This window comes from Lutra lutra, chromosome 9 (assembly GCF_902655055.1).
Source record: "Lutra lutra chromosome 9, mLutLut1.2, whole genome shotgun sequence".
Classification (NCBI taxonomy): Eukaryota; Metazoa; Chordata; class Mammalia; order Carnivora; family Mustelidae; genus Lutra; species Lutra lutra.
Genome location: NC_062286.1, coordinates 98,469,201 through 98,491,348, shown reverse-complemented (window position 1 = coordinate 98,491,348; position 22,148 = coordinate 98,469,201). Strand labels below are relative to the sequence as shown.

The 22,148-nt window shown below is 38.5% G+C and overlaps 1 protein-coding gene across 7 annotated transcripts in view; it reads right to left on the bottom strand.

The window, feature by feature from the left end:
* RALGAPA2 (Ral GTPase activating protein catalytic subunit alpha 2) overlaps positions 1-22,148 on the bottom strand; it is a 320,063-nt gene that overhangs the window by 182,945 nt on the left and 114,970 nt on the right. For 3 of the 7 annotated variants that reach the window (XM_047743679.1, XM_047743680.1, XM_047743684.1), the window contains 7 exons: positions 21,199-21,436; positions 18,803-18,967; positions 14,891-15,031; positions 8,693-8,827; positions 7,107-7,204; positions 1,667-1,757; positions 69-245 (listed from right to left, as the gene is read on the bottom strand). In XM_047743679.1, coding sequence (XP_047599635.1) covers positions 69-245; positions 1,667-1,757; positions 7,107-7,204; positions 8,693-8,827; positions 14,891-15,031; positions 18,803-18,967; positions 21,199-21,436 — 1,045 coding nt within the window. The remainder of the gene's footprint in view (positions 1-68; positions 246-1,666; positions 1,758-7,106; positions 7,205-8,692; positions 8,828-14,890; positions 15,032-18,802; positions 18,968-21,198; positions 21,437-22,148) is intronic. The other 4 variants (XM_047743682.1, XM_047743683.1, XM_047743681.1 and 1 more) reach the window with 3 other exon arrangements.

Below are 22,148 nucleotides of genomic sequence, written 5' to 3'. Positions count from 1 at the left end.
TTGCAAATGGGAAACTCTCGGATTCCCAACTGGTAACACTGGTGACTCTTTTTCAAAGATGCAGTTACCTGTTAAGTTCGAAGCATCAGTGGGACTCAGCTGTAACCAATGGCGGGCATCAGAGTCAGTCACAGCATCTGTGGGAGTATTCAGTTCTGGGTCTTCCTCACAGGTTGGCCATGGGCTCATGGACAGCTCTGCCTCATTGTTATAGCCCAGAGCTGTGTCACTACTGATACTTTCACCTGGCACAATGGAAGAACCAAAGTCTGAGATAACAAATAGCTGGAAATCAGAATATTCCCAATTACCAACATGAAACTAAGCTGACAAGCAGGAACTGTTCAGAGGCTAGGGGCTTAAAAGCTGACATTGTGGGGATCTTGGTTAACAAAACAAAGCTCCAGGTGCAGGGCACTAATGGTCATCATGAGCTACCCTACCTACCATGAAGTGACAATCTTTTCAAGGGAGGCTTCAATTCCGTTATCTCATATCCCCAAAAGATTACATCAAGTCCTTCAGCTTTCTACTGCAACTGACTCAACTACAATATGTGCACAGGTGGAAGGAGAAGATGGAAATTCCTTTCATCACAAATTCAAGTTTATTCTACCAGCCACAATAGCCTAAGGATGTTTTTTACCTTGAGCTTGAGGTTTAGACCTAAACCCAGAGTGAATCACCCAGGCTCACAGGAGTTGAGGTGTCCAACTGCAAAAGACTTTTTCTAAAAGAAATTCTTCCCTTTAGACACTAGAAAGTTCTAATTTGTCATAATACAATGATGCTTTCAAAGGCTATTAAAGCCTAATAGAGTTATTTAGTCTGACACAAAACAGACCTAGACAGTCTGCTCCTCCAAGTCTTCTGTCTACTTCTTACCAGTTTTATGTGTCTACCCTTCCTGTCGGCTCACTCTTCTGTCTGCTCTTTGCATTCGCTGCTGACAGTCCCTCAGCCTTGCTGCTTCTAATCTGCTGTCCTCTCTTCATGTCCCAACAGCTGTAAGTCGTCCCAGCCACCAGGTAAACTGAAAGCTGCCCCAGTAACCAACCTGTCAGGTCCCTACTTCATTTGCCACAGAACTCTAAGCCAACAAGGTCTGAAGGTAGAGCCTAAGAGGAACTCCTCTGCCTTTACCAAAACTACCCTAGATCTGCAGTTGTTTCTACGCTTCTAAGAAGTGGGCAGCCAGGAAGCTGACTTCAGGGAAGCAGATTATTAGGGGCACAGTTTACATACAGTATATAATATCTCTAAGGATCTGAATCAAATTTCATTTTTTTTAAATACTTATACCATTGACTTCAGTGTACTTCTGAAGCATTTTGCCCCTAGCCTGTGGGAACTTCCTGGGGACGATCATTTTTCCTTCTGGGTCAGTTTGCTCAACCAGCCACTGGTCTTGCTTGTGCCTCTCACTTGGACTAAGGCCCAGGGTGGAAGGACAGGCTTCTATGGCACATATAATGGACTGGATCTGTCTTACTGTATATGTGGACTAACTCCCCACCAATCCTGGGATTCCAGGAAAAAAGATGTCCCACTTCACAGCCATGTCTCCTCAAAGGATAAGATACCATACAAGTCAGAAAGTAGAAGGAAACAAAATAGATTTGACTCTAAAGTTGGATGAACAGAGACTGCCATTCCTGGAACTTACTCTTCTGTCTTTCCTTACATTTTCCTTGTGTCTGCTGCAAATCATCTTTTAAATCCAATTCAGCAGGGCTGCTGCTTCTTCGAACTAAGATCTTTAGACAAAAAGAAATAATGCATTGGTTATAGGAAAGTTCTAATTTTTATAAGACTGCTAAGTTTCTAGTCCCCACACTTCTAAAGAAAAAGAAACAAACAATAATAATAGCAACAAAAAATTAAATGATGTTTTCCATTTGAAGGATATGTGTTCACAAGTTACTATAATTGAATTATAAATTACTCAAGATCTGAAATTTTTGGCTTCTCCTTTGTCAAGTGACATCCAATTAAATTGATCTACTGAGAAGGGATGCCAGTTTCTATGGAAGTAATTTATTTTGAAGTTTTATTTGTACCTCTGCTTGAGCACATGTACATAAGGAAACCAATTCTGAAGAAGGCCTAAGTTACCATGGAATGGTGAGGGTGCTGGCAGAGAAGGTGTAAACTCCACCCAGACATCTAAAGGTCACTCAGTGCCTCCTTGTTAAATGTGCAACAGACTTTCCTGAGCACCACTCCACACTGAACCTTGTGTTAAATAGAAAGGACTAAAACATTTGGAGGCAATCTCTACACTCCACAATTTGTAACTTGCTTGGAGAGACAAAACATACACATTACACAAAATGATTACAGTGTACATAAGCAAAATATGCAAGTAAACTCTCTCTAAAAGGTATGCAGAATAAAGTGTTACCTTAATTGGCTCACAGTTACAGGAGAGCTGTTCAAGAAGGCAACAGACATGAAGTGGTAGAGAGAAGGCAGGAGGGGATTCAAGGCAGGAAGCACTGAGTGGTAATCAGCAAGTTCTATGTGCAGGAAAAGAAGCTGATTATATAGCAGGCCATGCAAGGCAGTCAGGTGAAGAAGGAAAATGTTAAGAAGAAAATGCAGACCACCCTCTAAAAGAGGTAGCTGCCAACTGGCCTTCAACATCAGGCTTACAAATTTCAACCCAATATTGATAAAATGAGCAACTGTATGTTCCAGACAATAGTTTACTGTGATTAAAAATATAACTAGAAAGATAAGTCTAATAGTTATCTGTGGGATAGATTAAAATTCAGAAGAGAATTGCTATGGAACTGTTCTAGTGATTAAGGAATGAAAGGATAAAGCTTTGATGGTGGAAAAGGAGAAGAAAAGACAAATAAGAAAATGCTATAGAATGACAGACAAGAGCTTATATGAGAGCTATATATGGGAGTGGAGGAAAATTAAATCACAAAAGGGTATGAATCTAGGGGGTCATGAGAACGATGGTGACGAAGGAGAGAAGGAAGGAGAACAGCAGGAAGGAAGGATGGAAAGAAGGAAAGAAGGAAGTGTTAAGAACCAAGGAACTTGAGAAGATTTCTGATATTTCGATATTTTGGGCTAAATATCCAAAGCAAATATATTGTAAGTGGGCACCAAAACTCCAGGACTAGTGAGATAGAGGAGAAACTCAGGAATGAAGATGTAACATTTAAGGTCCTCCAGGGCAAAGTGCATAAAAAACCTGGGGTTCAATGAGCCAACTAAAGGGAAGACCACTAAACAAGCAAACAAATGAAAAAGAGGGGTTGAGATGTATGATTAAAAGAATAATTATGAAGCTAAAACAAAGAAGTATGTCATGGATTAAATATTCAGAAGACTACCACCACATGAAAAAAATATTATCCAGCCTTAAAGAAGGATGATACAGGGCGCCTGGATGGCTCAGTCAGTTAAGCGTCTGCCTTCGGCTCAGGTCATGATCCCAGGGTCCTGGGAACGAGTCCCACAACAGGTTCCCTGTTCTGCAGGGAATCATCTTCTCCCTCTGCCCCTCCTCCCACTAGTTCTCTTAATCAATCTCTCTCTCTCTCTCTCTCTCTCTAATAAATAATCTTAAAAAAAAAAGAAGGATGATATATGCCTAATGTGATAACAGAAATATACCCAGGATCTTTCCTTAACTAAAAAGCAGAATGTGGGCACGTCAGCTTCTGACTACATTTCCTCCAGCTATAGAACTAGATTTTATACCAAAATTTCAGGCTCACAGGAAGTAGAATAAACCTTCCAGTGATCCACACTCTGCCTCCAACCCCTCCCACAAAGTGAGCAGAAAACAGAGCAGTGAAATGGGGCTGCTGTAAGGGTAAATCTAGTATCACCACTGCCAGTGGCAAAAGGACCAAGAGTCTAGGATTAAAGTAGCACTCCTTGGTTCCTGGAAGAAACAAATACACGTGTTGTCCTGGTGAAACTCCATCACTTCAGACATTCAGATTTTCTGTAGATTAAGGTCCATCAGCTAAGAACTCACAATAAAAGATCACCAAGCACCCAAAGAAATAAATCATCATGTACAAGAGTTTCAGAAACAACAAATATCAGGCTTATACCCCATCCCCACCCCTAAGGATTTCAGATAATCAGAAAAAGAACCTAGAATTGTAATTTGTAACTGTTTTAAAGGAATAAAAGATGGGAATCACAAAAGTGAGCAAGCAACAAGAGCTTATTAGAAATTTCAAGAAATCTTTAAAAAGAATTAACCTAAACTTTCAGAAGCAAAAGTTATAATGTTTGAACTAAAAAACTCAGGGGAAGTATTAAACAGCCAACTCCATATAAGTAAAGAGAGGAACTATCGAACTGAATGAAAGACAGATCTGATGAATTACCCAGAATGTAGAAGAGGGCCAAGAAGAGTGGAAAATATGAAAGGAGACAGAACATGGAAGATAAAAATGAGAAAGTCCAAATGTATTTCTACTCAAAATTCCAGGAAAAAAAAAAGAGCTGAAAGAACAAAAAGAGGCAATATTTGAAGAAACGATTATCAAGAATTCTCCAAAACAATGGAAGAACAAGCATTCACAGATGCATGACATATAGCATATACAAAAATGACAAATGTATAAACCAAAAGAAAATGCACCTAAATATAATGCAGGAAGACTGAAGGGCAAGGACAAAGAACAGCAAAGAACAACAACTAGACAGAGTGGACAGAAGAATTCTCAATAGCAACAATGAAAGACAAAAGATAGTAGAAAAATAGTTTTCAAAAGAAGTGGGTGGGGGACGCCTGGGTGGCTCAGTTGGTTAAGCAGCTGCCTTCGGCTCAGGTCATGATCCCAGCGTCCTGGGATCGAGTCCCACATTGGGCTCCTTGTTCTGTGGGGAGCCTGCTTCTCCCTCTGCCTCTGCCTGCCACTCTGTCTGCCTGTGCTTGCTCTCTCTCTCTCTTTCTGACAAATAAATAAATAAAATCTTTAAAAAAAAAAAAAAAGAAGAAGTGGGTGGAAGGGAGAAAGAAATAGGGGAACTATAGTAATTAAGATGTTATACTACTCTCCACGGAGACAAAGTAACCAATGAGTCAAGATAAATATATATGAGAGAAAGGTATCATTTCATATCAATGAAGGAAAAATGAGTTCAATAAATGAGACCTAGGACAAGTGGTTATCCATGTGGGAAAAAATAAAATAAAATTAGATCCGTCCTCACTCCATAAACAAGAATCAACTCCAGATGGATGAAAGACCTAAATGTGTACAGCAAAACTGAAATACTTATAAGTATTCTTATGCTTATAGAGCTGGCATTTTAAGATTTTTATAAAACCTAACCATAAAAATGGTTAACAAAAATACCAAATTAAAAAAAAAAAAAGAACTTCTGTTCATCAACAGGACACCCTTGGGAGAGAAAATGTAAGCCATGTGCTGGAAAAAGGTATTTGGAGAAATATAAGCAAAACAGGATCAGTCTTTAGACTATATAAAGAATTAGTACAAATAAAAGAGAAAAAGACAAAAAATCAATAGGAAAATGGCAAAGACACCACATGAAACACATGGTCAATCAATATGTGGAAAGATTTTAAACTTTATTAGTCTGAGAAATGCAAAATAAAATGAGATCCCATTTTCACCCATCTGACTCATAAAAATTTTTAAATCTGACAATTGCAAGTGTTGATTTGTATGAATGGGAACTCTTGACACATTGCTGACAGAAAAATAAGTGGTGTAATCACTTCAGAAAATACACATTCTCTCATTAAAAAAATAAGGAAAACTAAAGGATATAATATTTGGAAATACATACATATATAGAGAAAAACTACAGAGCAAAGCAAGGACATGATAAACACAAAGCCAACATAATGCTGCTCTCTGAGGGGACAAGGAAAGAACCTATAGGCCAAAGCAACAGCACCTGAAAAATTCTAGTTCTTAAACTGGGTGGTGGATGTGTAGGTGTTTGATTGTTGAAATATACATACACATATATCCAGAATATATACATAAACTGGTATATGCCCCTTTAAAAAATAAAGACAGAAATAAAGACTGGTTATCTTCTATGCAGGAGGACTAGGGAGCAGCTTTCTCTGTTTATTTTGCACCTTTCTGTAATGTTTGAGTTTTCCATTAATATATACTACATATTTTTAAAAAATGACTAAGCAGGAGTTATCTGAGTGCATGAGATATGGACTACTTTTCAATGTTCTTCTTTATACTTTATATTCAGTCTAAAACAAACCAATACATGCTATTTTACATTTTTCTTTTCTTTTTTTTTTTTTTAAGATTTTATTTATTTATTTGTCAGAGAGAGAGAGAGAGAGATCACAAGTAGGCAGAGAGGCAGGCAGAGACAGAGGGAGAAGCAGGTTCCCTGCCGAGCAAGGAGCCCGATGCAGGACTCGATCCCAGGACGCTGGGATCATGACCTGAGCTGAAGGCAGCCGCTTAACCAACTGAGCCACCCAGGTGTCCCTATTTTACATTTTTCTAAAAAAGAAATCATAACTGATCTTTGCAAAAACTCACTTAGCTAGCATCTCACGTTAGGTGGAACATACTACTAAAAGCAGTTATCAGGAAGAGGGAATCTGAATATGTTTGACAGGAAAGGATACCTGCTTAAAAATATAGAGTGGTATGTACAGACCAGAAGGTAAATTCCATTTTCCCACTAATTTTTTCTATTTTTGTAATGTGACTGTAATTTTACACAGAAAGCAAACAAGTCTACAGAGATCTCAATAACTAATCACCAATCACAATAACCAATAGCCAATAACCCATCCAAAGGGAGAAATGTTTTAAAACAAAGTATTGCTGGGGCACCTGGGTGGCTCAGTAGGTTAAATATCTGCCTTCAGCTTAGGTCATGATCTCAGGGCCCTGGGACCAAGCCCTGTTTTGGGCTCTCTCCTCAGTGGGAGCCTGCTTCTTCCTCTCCCACTCTCCCTGCTTGTGTTCCCTCTCTCGCTATCTCTCTACCAAATAAATAAATTAAATCTTTAAAATAAATAAAGTATTGCTGCTACTAATAAATTTATTTTGCCCAACAATTTATGTTTATTTTTAATAACAAACTATAGTTCGAAAATATCTTACTGTTATTCCTTCATGTTCTTTCTTCACATGTCCTTTATTTTCTTGAATAGCCTTGGACTCTGAAGAACTCAAAGTCTGTACGTTTTCTACCTTTTGACCTAGAGATGTGGGGGGAAAATTTACAAAATAAAATTTCAGATGATAAAATTAGAAAAATATTTTTATGTATGAGTAATAAATCAAATTTAGATATCCTAAGATATGTAAAAACAGAAATTATGGATCTGGCAAACTGGTAGCCTACGGGTCAAATCTACTCTACAGAATCTTTGACCTCAGGGAGAGTGGACTGAATGCTATTCACTGTTGCCAACAAGGTCCACTTAGCACATTATGTTAGTGCAGGGGAGGGCAGCAAGACCTCTCCTGGGGGCCTTTAGAAAGGGATCTCAGAGGAAAGCTACCTGAGTTGGCCAGGTGAACTGACAGGAAAATAGAGCAGTACAGTGGCTCAGTATTACTCAAGAATAAAGATTGGGGAGAAAAAGCAAAAATAACCAGTATCAGTAATAAAAAAGGGAGTACTGCCACACAGCCTATAAATATTCAAATGATAAGAGGCCAATAAATTTGAAAAAAAAAAATATATCAATGGAAAAAACTCCCAGAAAAACATATCTTAATCTGAATCAAAATATGGAAAGGAAGAATCTCAACAGTCTTAAAATGATTTATAAATTTGAATGGTATTTAAAAATCTTCCTAGAAGAAAACTCCAGGGAACTGGTGAATTCTACAAAATATTTCAGGGGGAAAAAAAAATCACAGCAGTCTTACACAAAACCTTTTGGAGAATAGAAAATCTTTCAGATAATACATCTCTCAAGTTATTTCTTAATTGTATTTTCTTATTTCAATAAGATCTCTAAGAGGGAACACTTGCCTACTCTTTTGATGAGGCTATGAGGTAACTTATTGATAAAGAAGCTGGTTTATTTACTTAACTGATGAAACTAGAACTAAATGTTAATAATAAGCACACTCACTGACACAACTAAAACACGCGCTATCCCTGAAAAATACATTGTTTGCTGTTTAAAGGTCTAGCCATCTGGCTCTTTGCCTTCCATGCCCTGCTGTTGCTGAAAGGTGTTGGAGACACTGTGTGGATGGATGTTATCCCAAGTTATTGTTTCAACTTCAGCAGAGTCCACTAGCTGCTAATAAACTTTCTCACAAGTCTGGCCAGGCCTCCATGCTTATGGTCACCTTTTATGGCTCTCCTCACACAGCCCGTTCCCATGCGCCCCTCCCCGTCCCCCCCCCAACTTCGCTGCTCTTGCTGACCCTGTGGTGTAGCATTCTCATGTCCTACCTATTGCAGTCCCTCTGGACTTCTCTCCAGTCCTCAAACAGGCTACTCTTAAAAGAGGTGCACCTAACTATATATAATTTAGATAAATGTATTGAAATAAACTGAAAACGTTTCATTGCCAGAAGTTACATCATTGCAATCAACTTAAAAAGAAAGTTCCCTTAAAAATAAATGAAGTCAGGTTAGAATAAATATAGAATGCAGTCCGGCCTGCAGCTCCTTCCCAGCCAGGACCTGTAGCCCTGTGTAGGGAACTGCTGCTACTCCATACCCTGAGGAGAATCGGAGCACAGCGGCTCAGTGACGTCAGGTGTGCTGCTACTCCGCGTGAGGTGCTGCTGCTCCACTGCCAGACAGCCCGATTCAGCTGCAGGTGCATTTTCTGACTGCTGACATTCTTCCACCTCTATGGGCGTGAACACAAAACATGCAGAGATGTATTTCAAGATTTTTCAAAATAATTTCACCACTTGAACCAACTGATTCTAAAAATGTAGTTTTAGATTCCCCCCAACAAAAATTATACAGTAAGACAATCTGCATTCGCATTGTAAAGTTTTCTACACTTGTTAACAGTGATATTCCACTCCAAGAATACATTTTAAGTTCTGTAAAACATTTTGATTTTCAAAGTGAGGGAAAAAAAAAGAGAGAGAAATATGCTGAAATGGTTATGAACTGTAAAAGTCAGTTGGAATTTTAGGGACAAGCATGCCAAGGAATGAGAGAATGAGGAGATACACAGAATAGGCAATTTACACTTGAGGAGAGGAGAAAGTCACATACACACTCCTCTCTAGGAAATGGGAATTTCAATTCTATTACTCCTTTTAACAGATAAATGCACAAGTGTCCAAAATAAAATACTGGGTAATTCTTTAATAGCTTATACCACCAAGTGCAAAGTTAAGTTAATCACTAAAGTACAAAAATGATCCACTTGTATTTTTAGAGAATCAATATATAAATGCCATAAAATAGAAAACCACAGATGAGTACTGACCACCGGACAATGTCAGCTAGCATTATTATGAAATACAATATCCTAGAGAACGAGTTCTCTATTCTCTATGTGGCTCCAGAGAGGTCCCTCTAAACTTAAGATCTGTCTGCACCACTTCTCTCCTGCCGTGGTCCTCCACCACTGTACAGTCAAGCCTATGTTCCTCACAGTGAATACAGGGATCCCCCTGACCTCACCCTACATATGTGATCCCCTACACATGTAACACACCACACAGGTGACCCCCCTCACTCACTTTAGTCTCAAGCAGTGCTAGCCCACCTGTGCCTGCTACTCTCTCCCTTCAGCTGCTCACTCCTCCATGCTAACTTCTGACCTGTTCCTGCCTGCCTCCCTGCCTCCTGTTTCAGCAGAAATGCCCCTCCTATTGGACTTGCCATGTGGTCCTGCATATGAACCCCACCATTGCAGCCCTCAGCAGACTCCACACTCACTCACAGAATTGTGAAACTTTACCTCTAGATAGCTAGAACATATTTCCAAAAATTTTAATTAACTGAAGTTTCACTCCTTCTAAAAAGAGACAGACCAAAATTCAGCCTGTATCATCTTACCTGGCAGTGTTACCCACTTTCTCACCTGAAATGAGGCTCGCTGCCCACATGCCACCCTCAGTCTAACCCTTTACTCCAAAGATAAGCCAAAGTGCTGGTTTTCCCTAATCAGGAAGCTATATGTCAGAAGATTCTAACTGTAATACACAGGACTTCAACAAAAGCTTGCTGTTTTTACTATCCAAATAAAAATTCCATTTTAAAGTACACTTTTACAAGTTACGAGACTTCAAAACTATAAAATTTGTGTGCTGCTTCACTTATAATTCAGAGTACCAGGCCACAGTCTAAATTTAGAAACCCAAGGGAAACTGAACTTAGGGCATGAGCAAACAAAGGCCAAGGCAGCAAGAACACACAGATCCATTAAAGCATGGCTTTTCCAGGTTGTCTTTGCCCTTCTCTTCTCTTGAATAGTCAACTGTTCATTTTCCTGCAGAGAGACACAAGACATGTGTACATATCTGTGATGTCCCCACATGGCCCCAAGCACAGACTAGGCCCTTTTCACAGGTCTGCTTCTAGGTTCTTTGGCATTGGGCAACAGAAGCCAGATGATACCATGGGACCAGCCCCTTCCGGCTGTCTTCCTTCATTGTTTATTCTAATTATGCAAGACACTGAAACCTTCTGGGTAGTGTTTATATTTGTTAATGAACCTACTTGTTAATCTAATATCAGTAGAGGGAGCCCAAGAGCTTCCTAATTCTCTAAAAAATAATTGGCAAGTGCCAATTTTTATGGACAGTGGGAAGAGTTGGTTTTATTCACTTAAACTTGGTGCCAAAAGCTGGTAGATGTTGGCTTCTGGGCTAGGAACAGAAACAAATAAAAGCAAGGCCAACACTGGCAGTATCATTTTAAAGATAAAGAACATCGCCATCTGGTGGGATACAGAACAGCCACAGCACCATGGCTTCCAAATTCGAGGGTCCCCACTGGTCCTCAACACAACAGACGGGCCAAGAGCCTGCCATCACCAGCTGGTGTGCCTTCCCAACAGACTGGCCTAATGCAGCTTTAAGGCTTTGTTTTTGTGAAACTGTTGGTAGGGACTTCTCAGATGGAGGAAGTCCAAGCCCACAGAAATCACCGGAAGTGGTAAGGATGGGAACATCCATGATGAAAGTGGAAAGGAAGAGAAGAATCACAATGTCAAACGTGCTGTTAGGGCTGCTGTGCCACTTGTGCTCTGAGCTACTCCTACAGTTGACTGTTAAGTGACAGAGTGTGGAAAAAATAAATTCTCATCCCACAATTAAAACTCAATCTCCTGATCTGCAAATATACACTTCTTGGCTTTTTCTCACAATTTATGCTAAGTATATACTCAATATGTCTTGCATAATGAACAAATGAATACCAAAAACATTTTGTTAGTACTTTTTCTTTTTTTAAACAGTTCTTGAGCTCCCTCTGCTGGCTTTTATTTGTTAAGAAAGCTGCTTGTTAAAGCTGCTCCCATTCCAGCTGGGAGCAGTTGTTTTTTTCATAACAAATTAAGACTATTTTAACACCAATATACAAATATCAAGATATAGGATTATCTGATAATCAAACAGAAATGAACAATTTGAGTCATATAAAAATTACAGTATACATTCTGGTAGGTCTAATGAATTTTCTCTTTTGAATATCACACAATTTGTTTGTATCATATCAAAGAGCTAAATTCTATCTCAGGCTCACCAAATCATTCACTATCTCTCAAGCACTGCTAACCCAATAACCAAAATTTTTAAAGTACTAACCTTCTAGCTTCTTGATAGTGTAAGTTACACAACACTAGTATTAAATTGTTGCTTTCTAAAGCTCCATTCAAAACACCAGGAAAATGACCAAATTAGAATTACTTCATTTTTTTCCCACTGAGAGAAGAATCCACATGATTAAATTAACTGTGCAGTCTTTAAAACTTCTATTTATTCCAGATGTCTGACTACTTTTCAAAGAAATTTCACTTACTCTTTAATCTAAGGCTTCCTTAACCAATCTTATTAAATGAAGTGTAAGACTCATTCTTCAATTACCAAAATTCTGGGTTTCATTTACCCCTCATACAGAGTTGCAAAGGCAAAATTAATAGTGTAATTTCCTTTTAAAGCATGGTACATGATACTGACTTGGCCCTACAAAAAGCACAAGAGATGTAAGTCAACTCAACATCTTGGGGTTTCTTAGGAGGTCCAACTATGAGTCAGTCCATATGCAGGTACTACCTGAAAGCCTGAGAAGCAGAAGCAAAGGAGCTAAGTACCACTTAGGTACCACTGAGTCTCTTTTAGAATGAGGGAAGATCATTGATCCTCTAATTACTACTATTACAGTGGCCCCAAAACAAAAATAAAACCTATCATTTACATGGCCTATAAGCACTACAGATTGATAAATGTCCCAACATAAAACCGTTACAATTGTAAAACTGCTGGAAAGAATTGTTCCCACAAAGGAGAAAGAGGAAAATCACCGAAACTGCCAGTTCTACCTCCCACATGTTTATGTAGCTATTCATATAAATGGAATACAGGTGGTTATTACTTTCCCAACCAAAAGTCTGATGCCACCAAATAAAGAACCCTATAGGGACTAGAATAAATATAATAGTGGCTGAAGGTAAGTAATTCTCTACTATTTATATTATTTAAAGCAATTTTGGTGTGTTGTATAGTCATATAGACTAGAAACAAAACAAGAAATGTTAACAAATGAAAACAAAATTAGTAATCATTTTTATAGTAAAGAACTTGTGGCCAGGAAGTCAACATTAATAGTATCTGCATAGTATGGATAGGTGGATATACATCGATCTACCCATATGTATACTTAGCAACAGTAATCAAGATAGGTCAACACACTAGGATTTAAACTGGAACACAAATTTAAATACTCTGGAGTGCCAACATTCTCTAGTGAGAATGTACAATCTAAGACAGGACTGATACACACTGTTCTTGGCCTAGTCTCTTGATAGGACAATTCCAAAGGAAAACAGCATCACCTTAATAGTAAAGAACAAATGGCATCAGACTAAGGAGAAGCTTGCTACGATAGTTGTCAGATAAAACACAGGGAAAAGCGGATTGTTCTCAATGTCACTATGCTGCTAAGTCCCTTTATCCTTTGTGCTATAAAACCAGAAATAAGGACGACAAAGGCAGGAAAATACTGACTCAACACGTCCTGCTTCATTTCACTTCAAATCAGGGTCTCCCAACCTCAGCACTATTGATACTTTGGGTCAGATAATTCTTCATGAGGGGGCCGTCCTGAGGAGCCAGTGTGGCTGGTTAGCAGCATCCTGCTAGATGTCAGTGGCACTGCCCCAGCAGTGACAACAAGACTCTAGACACTGCCAAATGTTCCCTAGGGGGCAAAGTCATCCCCGGTTGAGAACCACTGTTTTAAACCACATTTGATTTTTCTTTAAAAAAAAAAAAAAATTTTATTTATTTGACAGACAGAGATCACAGTAGGCAGTGAGGCAGGCAGAGAGAGAGGAAGGGAAGCAGGCTCCCTGCTGAGCAGAGAGCCTCATGTGGGGCTCGATCCCAGGACCCTGAGATCATGACCCGAGCCTAAGGCAGAGGCTTTAACCCACTGAGACACCCAGGCGCCCCTACATTTAATTTCTGCTGGAACTACGTACCTATATGGGGGAAAAAATGGAATGTGAAACACAAAAACTTTCCACCATGAAAAGAACTCCTTTTGGGTACGTATCAGCTGAATATCAGACAAATAGAAAGCAAACTACTTAAGATACTTTATTAATCATTCCTAGGCAGTAGTACTTCTTTGAAAACCAAATTATCAACTAGTTAATGCTCATGAGTAATTTAACTGACCGGTGACCATATTACCATTCTTACTGTGTTTCACCTTTGGTACTTACTACAGAAAAGTATTTTCTAAGAAATGTACTCCTCAGTCTCAATAAAATGGACTTCTTCCCTTATATTCTGCTAATTAAATAATATGGTATCTTACACACTTATTAGGGAAATGAAGATTTGATTCTGCTTTGCTTCACTTCAGTATGGCATGATTTAGTGCTACAGAAAGTCACAAGCAGGCTATCTCTGATACTAAATAAATACTATCTATAATACCACCTTTCTGAAAAATAAAAAGAACACGAAAACATGTCCCTCTTTAACATGAAGATTCAGTTCATTACAGAATCATTGCAAAGTAACTTGACATGGGCTTAATTATTCACTGTAGAGCAAAGAAGATCCATTGTTGAGGGGTCTGTGCCAAAAATCACTTTTGGTGCCATAATGTCTTAATAATCCAGAAGAACACTGTGTGCAAACTACATGTGGCTAAACTCAATTTTAATCGGCCGGAGCACAAGAACAACATCTCCTTGTTTTGAAAATTGCACTTTTTAGCATCTTTTTTTTAACTCAGATCTTAATAATCAGTGTAAATCTCCATAAACATTATTACTTTGTACATGTTTATGATTTATTAATACCAAGGAGTTCTTGCCTACATGAATTTTCCCACTTATCCATTTCGGAGAGGCACTGCAAGCATTCAGACACTAACACACTCAAAACTTTTGTTCTGTAGGCATTGTACAGAAGGCACACTGAGGCAGTCATCACTGTGAAAAACTATGGGCCACAAAATCCTATATCCTTCTTAACTAGGAAAGCAAAGACCAGTGGTGTTAAAGGAATTTTTCTTGACTGTTTAATTGCTACTAAACATCTAACTACATAAAAACAATTATTAATATTCATTAAAAGTGAGTGCAAAGTGCAATGGCCAGGCACGCATGCATGGTGGGGGGCTGGAGGGGTTTAACAAAGGAAGCAAGGCCCAGTGGCAAGCAGGAGAAGCCCGGGGACACTGACGGACACAAGAGACAGCATTACAGTACCTGACAGCCTGTGAGAGCAAGAGGAGTAAGAGAGACCAGGTAAGAGAGCGCTCACGGTGTGAAGGAGGAGCGGGACGCTTTTAGTGGCAGGCAAAGCCTCAGAAAGGTGGACACAGTTGCTGATAGACTGGCTTCGCTTAGCTTCCAAGAGAGATAAAGTAATAATTATGTCAGAAGCACATCAGGATCTTTCACTTTTTTTTACTTCTATTTTTCTGGTCTTTCTTTCAATATTTAAAGGAAGTCATTTTATACATAAAGGAAGTCAGTACAAAGCAGAGTATTTAATCATAGTCTCTAAATACAGCCAACTTTTAGTCATTCTCATGACATGGGAGAATGGACAATTCACAAATAATCTTATTTTAGAATGCTTTACATGTTTAGACTTCCTTTTTTCCTGCTGTGTATCAGACTCACATTTGGGTTTTTTATTTGGGCAGACATTATAATCAGTTTTCCCTTCCTAAAGGACACACATATGAGAAGACCATGGGGAGGGAGGGAAAAATCTAGTCTAAGATTAAAATTGCTCTAAAATAATAAATAATTCAAAAATTGGTTTACTGAGAGCTGACTATATTCAAAAGCAAATCATTTAGAAAATTAAATGTCCTAAAACCTCAGAAACACATAAAAGTCAAGTTGAACATCAAAAGATTTGGAATTTCCATGAAACCCATCCTTTCATAACACACTTTGTGCTTATTAAATCCATAATTTCTTAGTATGAACTTTATAATGCTCTTAAGTTCTCAAAAGACTGCTAGTGAAATGACCATTTGAGAAAACAGAGGAAGAAAACAAAGGAAGAGAATACACCTCATATATATGAAACTACCATCAGTAAGATCACTTTTATTCTTAAAACTAAATATAAAGGTTTACTTGCTGTTTTATTATTTTTACATGATTTTATTTCACATTAATGAAACAGAAATACAAATGAGAATGATACATTTGTAAAGAGAGAAATAACCTTTTTACTTCCTTGTGTCTCCACGGGCCCCATTCTCTGGCTGTCAAATTCCCAGTTCTTTCTCCCACATCTAAATTGATTAATAGTATACTTCACAAATGGGTAAGATAATACTTAAGGAACAATGACTTCCATGCAAATGTCAAACTGACTTACTTCAAATTTCCTAAAAGATGTGTTCATCTCTCAATGTCAGAGGTGTTTAGAAGAGCTTTCCTTTTATAAGTGAAATGACTGCATTTTCTCAAAACTGGTCAGTAGATATTTTAGAAATAAAACTTAGGATAACTTTTTTTTGTGTAAACTGACTTGCTTTAATCATTCATTTTAGACACCTAAAATTTTAGCATAATTCACACTCAGGAACAAAGTTTTCCTTTATAATTTTTTAATTATGTCAGTTTCCTTTAAGTTGCAAAGTAGTTGATTCTCTGTTAAATTAATTGCCATTTCCCTACTCCGCAATTGATTATTTTATTATTTCCATCTTATCACCATCACTAACATTTTCCCAATCTAAGTGTAGTCTGTGAGCCAGATTATAATATAACAATCTTAAATTATTCTTGTATTGGGATTAGGAAAAAAAAGTCACTTTCAAACGGATCTTTCATAATAAGCACTTTAATGCTAAATAAAAGTGGTGAAAACGAACTTCATTAGCTGCTGTTCTCTCATTAACAGGAGACTCCACACAAGTCAAAATCTACCATGAAAGTATTCTGGGCCTTTTTTAAAAGATAGAAAGGTGAATTATTACACGATGTATAAATAACAGAACTGAGTAAAACCAGTTTATTTATATAGTAACTATTAGTCTATATAATTTTATTTTAAAGATTTTATTTATTTATTTGACAGAGATCACAAGTAGGCAGAGAGACAGGCAGAGAGAGGGGGGAAGCAGGCTCCCTGCTCAGTAGAGAGCCGGATGTGGGGCTCGATCCCAGGACCCTGGGATCATGACCTGAGCTGAAGGCAGAGGCTTTAACCCACTGAGCCATCCAGGCACCCCATAAATTAATTTTATAAAACAGCATGATATAATAAAATCTTCAGAGACTATTGTTTTCACAGGCAACTAAAAAGATAAATGTGTAAAACAGAATAGGAAATGCATGGGGCACTGGTGGAGCACGTGACTCTTGATTTCAGGGTTGTGGTTTAAGCCCCCACCTTGGGTGTGGAGATTACTAAGAAATAAAATCTTTAAAAAAAAAAAAAAGATACACATATGTGTGTACAAAATACATAAAGGTAATAGGCCCGTCCAGCTCAATAGCTCTTATCTCATTATCTTTTAAAGATTATGGTTCCAAGTGTTTTTAATTTAAATTTAATTTACTTTAAATTTAATTAATTTAATTAATCCTAAAAAGGCCAGGTTTATGACTTTAAAGTGACATAGTCTAAAATGTCTTTAACATGATTTTGTAAAAGTATTTAGTGCTGCAATACCATGGCTTTTTGAGAACACTGATGAACAGAAGATTGCTGGCATAAATGCACCAAAGATTACTAAGAAAGAACACTACCGGTGTCACTATTGTATTGTTGGTCTGAAACCTGTTGAAAAACTAAAATACAATCTCGTCTATAGCTGTGTTTTGGCCAAGTAGGGGAATAAGGAGCATGCAACATACAATAGTTTGTTGCTCATTAAAATGTGAACGTAGAGTTTACAGTGTTTTGAATGACCACTTTTATTATCATTACAATTCTAGGGCCCTGAGGGATATCAGGGAGTCTGGGCAGCTGTGGCATGATGCCACTTTGTCACAAAGTTCTGCTCTGATTAAAATGGAAAAAAGGAGTTTTTAGGAGTTGGGACAAGAATGGAAAGCCTTTTTTCATTCTTGAAATGGAAATTTCCATTCTTGAAATTCCATTCCATTGAGTAAGCCTTCCTCAAAGTTGCCTGTTATTAGGAAATGAGTCTCTCCTCAGGGGAGAAGATGAAGAAAAGCAAAAGTAGAACAGAAGGTGAATGTGGATAAGGTGATAATGATCAACAAATTCTATGGCAAAGAGCATTAGACAGTTAGGGTTAAGCTATAATATATTAGGTATAATAGATTTTCATAAAGACTCCAACAGGATTCCAAGCCATCTGTACTTTACTAAGCACTGTAACATACATTGAGTATAAATGACTCTGATTTATGACCAGAGAATATCGTGACTTTCTTCAGTCAACATGCTGAATATCAATTATAGCAGCATGGTATTACTGACATGAAAAAACACAGGAAACTCAGATAAATTTGTTTTAAATGTAGTTACAGCCTCAAAATTATTGGGGGTGAGGGAGAAGGGCCTTTATTTGTTCTTATCAAATACTGGATATAAGCTTACTTTTTTAAAAGATTTCTCTTTCCATCTTTAAAGAAAAGTGTAGCAAACCAATCAAAAAGGCTATGGGTTCTTGGTCAAGTTCTTGTTAGTTCTAACAGGCTAGAAGGACAACAGCTCCAGGCATGTAAAGCTCTATTTCCCAAAAGAAGCAAAACACTTAACTCTCCCCCTCCAGTCCTGCAAACGGAATGCATTTTCCCCTTCTTCTTTGCTGGAACAGTGCCACATTAAGATTAACGGTGCTCAACAACAACAGTGGTGCAACTGTGTGATGACAGAGAATGTATTTTCTTCAGGGTTCAAACAAAATATCTATTTTCTCTTTTGCACAGATATCTCACTCAATACTAACATCTCAAGTTTCTTTTTCACAATGAAAGATTCAGAAATAAGTATCAAAAAATGGATTTGAAGAGTAACCGGAACAGACAACTGAAAGATGTGAAAATATCCCATTTAATAAAAGGCCATGTATTTAAGTTCTGAGTGGAATTTTAAAACTTTTAAAACATTTTATTCCTATAGATCCACTTCAGATAGCAACTAGGCCTTAGAGAAATAGTTAAATAAATGTTTACCAGTTGCTTTCTGACGAACAATATTTCTTGCTTTCTCAACTCCTGGTGCCCCAGATGTGGTGGCACTCCTGGATCGCATTGGCTCTGTCACATCTGGGTGGCTCCGCCAGCTGAGAGAAAAGGATCTCCCCACAGTGGTTCCTTTCTGAGAATCTAGAACACAGCCTGATAAAGTATAAGACAAAAAAAATAATTTAAAGGCTGAATTCATTATCATTCCATTCTACAGCCTGTGTTGCTCAGCAAATTTCATAAATACAACTGTATATAATCAGCAGCTTCTCTTGCCGCAAAATTAGATACTACTTCTCTGCTTTCCTCTCATAGAGCTCTGGTCAAATATTTCAAACAAGTGATCAAGGATCCAAAAGGAATACAGGAGAAAAGAGAGTAAGACAGAGATTTCTGTACAGGTAATGTGCTGGTGGCTACCCTCTGTGGGTTGTTTTCACACCCAGGTTCCTGAGAGTGTATTTTGTTTCCACAATTCCTGTGCTTAGAAGGCAAGTATTTCCATAATGAATATTTAAATTGGTTTTCAGAATAAAGCAATATAATAGATAAATGAGAAATATTTGCCATGGTCATTAATTAAATAATTAAATTCATTCTGTATCATTCCATAAATAATGTTTTTCAGATTGTTTACCTTCCTATAAATAAATAAAGCCACTCATGGACTGCGGCAAAAATATTATAAGAATCAGTCAAATTAATTACATATCTGTATGGTTAAATTATTAGCATAACTGGTTCGCACCTGCCCACATCCACATCCTCTGTGGTCCTCTTCCACAGGAACCCTGGGCTTCATCACCAGACTTACTTTGGTTGCAAAACTGAACAAGCAGAGATTTGAAATGCACTTGAAAATCTGGGCTTGTCCTGTTGTTGCTCCTACAACCCGAAGTCCTCACCAAAAAAAAAGCCTGAGCTGGCCTGCTGGGTGGTGAAAGGTATATGGCCAAGTCCCCACACCACTGCCCCAGCTGACAGCTGGCCAACGCTAGAGCTGCCTAGCCTAGCTGACTGCAAACACAGGAATGAATCCAGCAGAACTGCCCAACTGTGTCCAGCCCAAATTGCCAACTCATAAAATCATGATCTAAACAATTGGCTGTTACTTTAAGCCACTATGCTTTGGGGTGATCTGTCACACAGGAAAAGCTGATACAGTCTATAATAAGGGTATTGTTGAGGATGAAGTCTACCTACAGCAAGCAATGCACACTTTATGAGTCTTTGGAGGAGAAACTCCTCCCAGGTCTTAGGACCTGGAAAAGCTTTGGATATTTCCCTTTTGTAATCTATGATCCTCTACTGTAACCCTGTGAAGATAAGAGTCAAATCTAAGCTTGCCCCACTGCCCAGCAAGCATAGGAGGTTTTCTGGCATGCATTCTGGCATTTTAACCACTCCTGCAACTCCACCACCTTTAATTTTTCCCCAGTGTCCTTATGCATTTTATCTATTGTATTATAGGTACTTCTATGATATGCCTCAAAATCTTTACATAATAAATTGGAGTACAACTGTATTAATCCAAGGACTATGTCATAGCCTTAAAGCAGTAATGAAGACAAATCATTGTCCCCAATAGAAACCACCACTGATGTTTTCCACCTTGATCAGACTCTAGGTGTCAACAATTTTAAGCCAGAAACACAAAAAAGGCCAAAATGACACCCATCTGAAACATTCAGAATTTTTCTAACTATCCTAAGCAGGCAGTGGAATGTGTCTTTCTAGTGTGGTGCCTGGAGCTGGACTTGCCTAGCTTTGATTAATGGCTTTCCCACTTCTGAGCTATGTAACTTGAATGAATCCGTCACCATGGACTCTGTGTACTCCAGTTTTTCTGTCTATGATACTGGGATGGTAACTCAGAAGTTACCATGAGGGTGAAGAGAGAGAATACATACATGCATGAGCCATTATTATTATTGTTGCTACTACTGCTACTCCCCTTCATCTTTCTTCAAAGCTCCTTCATAAATTCATCATCCTCGTTAAGAAGACAGAGTGCTACAAAACACAATCCAATACCACCATTAAAAAGACACTACTTGGGGCACTTGGGTGGCTCAGTGGGTTAGGCCTCTGCCTTCGGCTCAGGTCATGATCTTGGGGTCCTAGGATCGAGCCTTGCATTGGGCTCTCTGCTCAGTGGGGAGCCTGCTTTCCCCTCTCTCTCTGCCTGCCTCTGCCTGCCTCTCTGCCTACTTGTGATCTCTGTCTCTGTCAAATAAATAAATAAAAATCTAAAAAAAAAAAAAAAGACACCGCTTGTATGGCTGGTTCCATTTTTTATGAAATTCCACAAAATGCATATATGTATAGACACACACTCCTCCTCAGTCTCAGATATCAGTGGTACTCCGTGAGAGTGAAAGTACCTTTGCCTCGCTGCTTCTTTTCCTTTTGTTCACTTAGTTTGTCCAGAGGTAGGTTTGTCATCTCAACTCCGTAAACAGTTCTTGCAAGCACTGCTGTCAAGGAATCCATGATGTTGGCCCACTCATTTATCAGTTCTTCCCATTCCGTGAGGGAGGAGAGCACACCAAGAAAGTCATCCCAGAGCTCTCGAGAAATGTACACACAGAGGTTTGCTCGGATCCACGCCACCATGAGCGTCTAGAACCAACCAACAAGAGAACTGAATCACCCTCACTTGGAAGAAGAATGATTTTTAACAAAATATTTTAAGTTACTATGAATAAAATGAACTTTAAAATAAAAAAGCACTTGATCTTGTTTTTCTTTTAGTTTCTCAAAATTCATTTGATCAACTGTAACCAGGATCTGAGCTACAGAGAAATCAGTTATCATCATGAACAAAGCTACTGATTCAAAATCCCTCTAGTGCCTGCGGCTAGTCCTCTGCTGTAACTGGGGAGAAGACAAAGCTCTCAGAACAACTATTCTACTTCTTGAGACAGCTCTCTCTCTCGTACTCTCTACCGTGGCTGTTTCTAGCCTCCTCTTAAATATGTAAACCTCCAGCCTCACCAACCCCTCCCTGCTTCTTTGCAGATGAGCTCACTGCAGACCTCAGAGAAAACAGAACCCATTAAGCAAGAATGTCCTCAACCTTTACCTGCAAGGCACAGGTGTTTGCCCAGCTTCTCCTTATTTGCAGGCTGTAAGAGAAGAGGAGTTCCTACTCTTCTAGGCTTGTTCCCATCTCTGCTCTGAACCTCCTCCTGGGTCTTTGTGTTTCCATTAACCCTGCCTTTCCTTTTTCAGTCTATCCTACTTTGCCAGCAACTCCCCATCAGTATTTAAACATGCTCCAAGTCTACCTCATCTTAAAAACAAAAAACAAACAAAAAAGTTACCTTCAGCC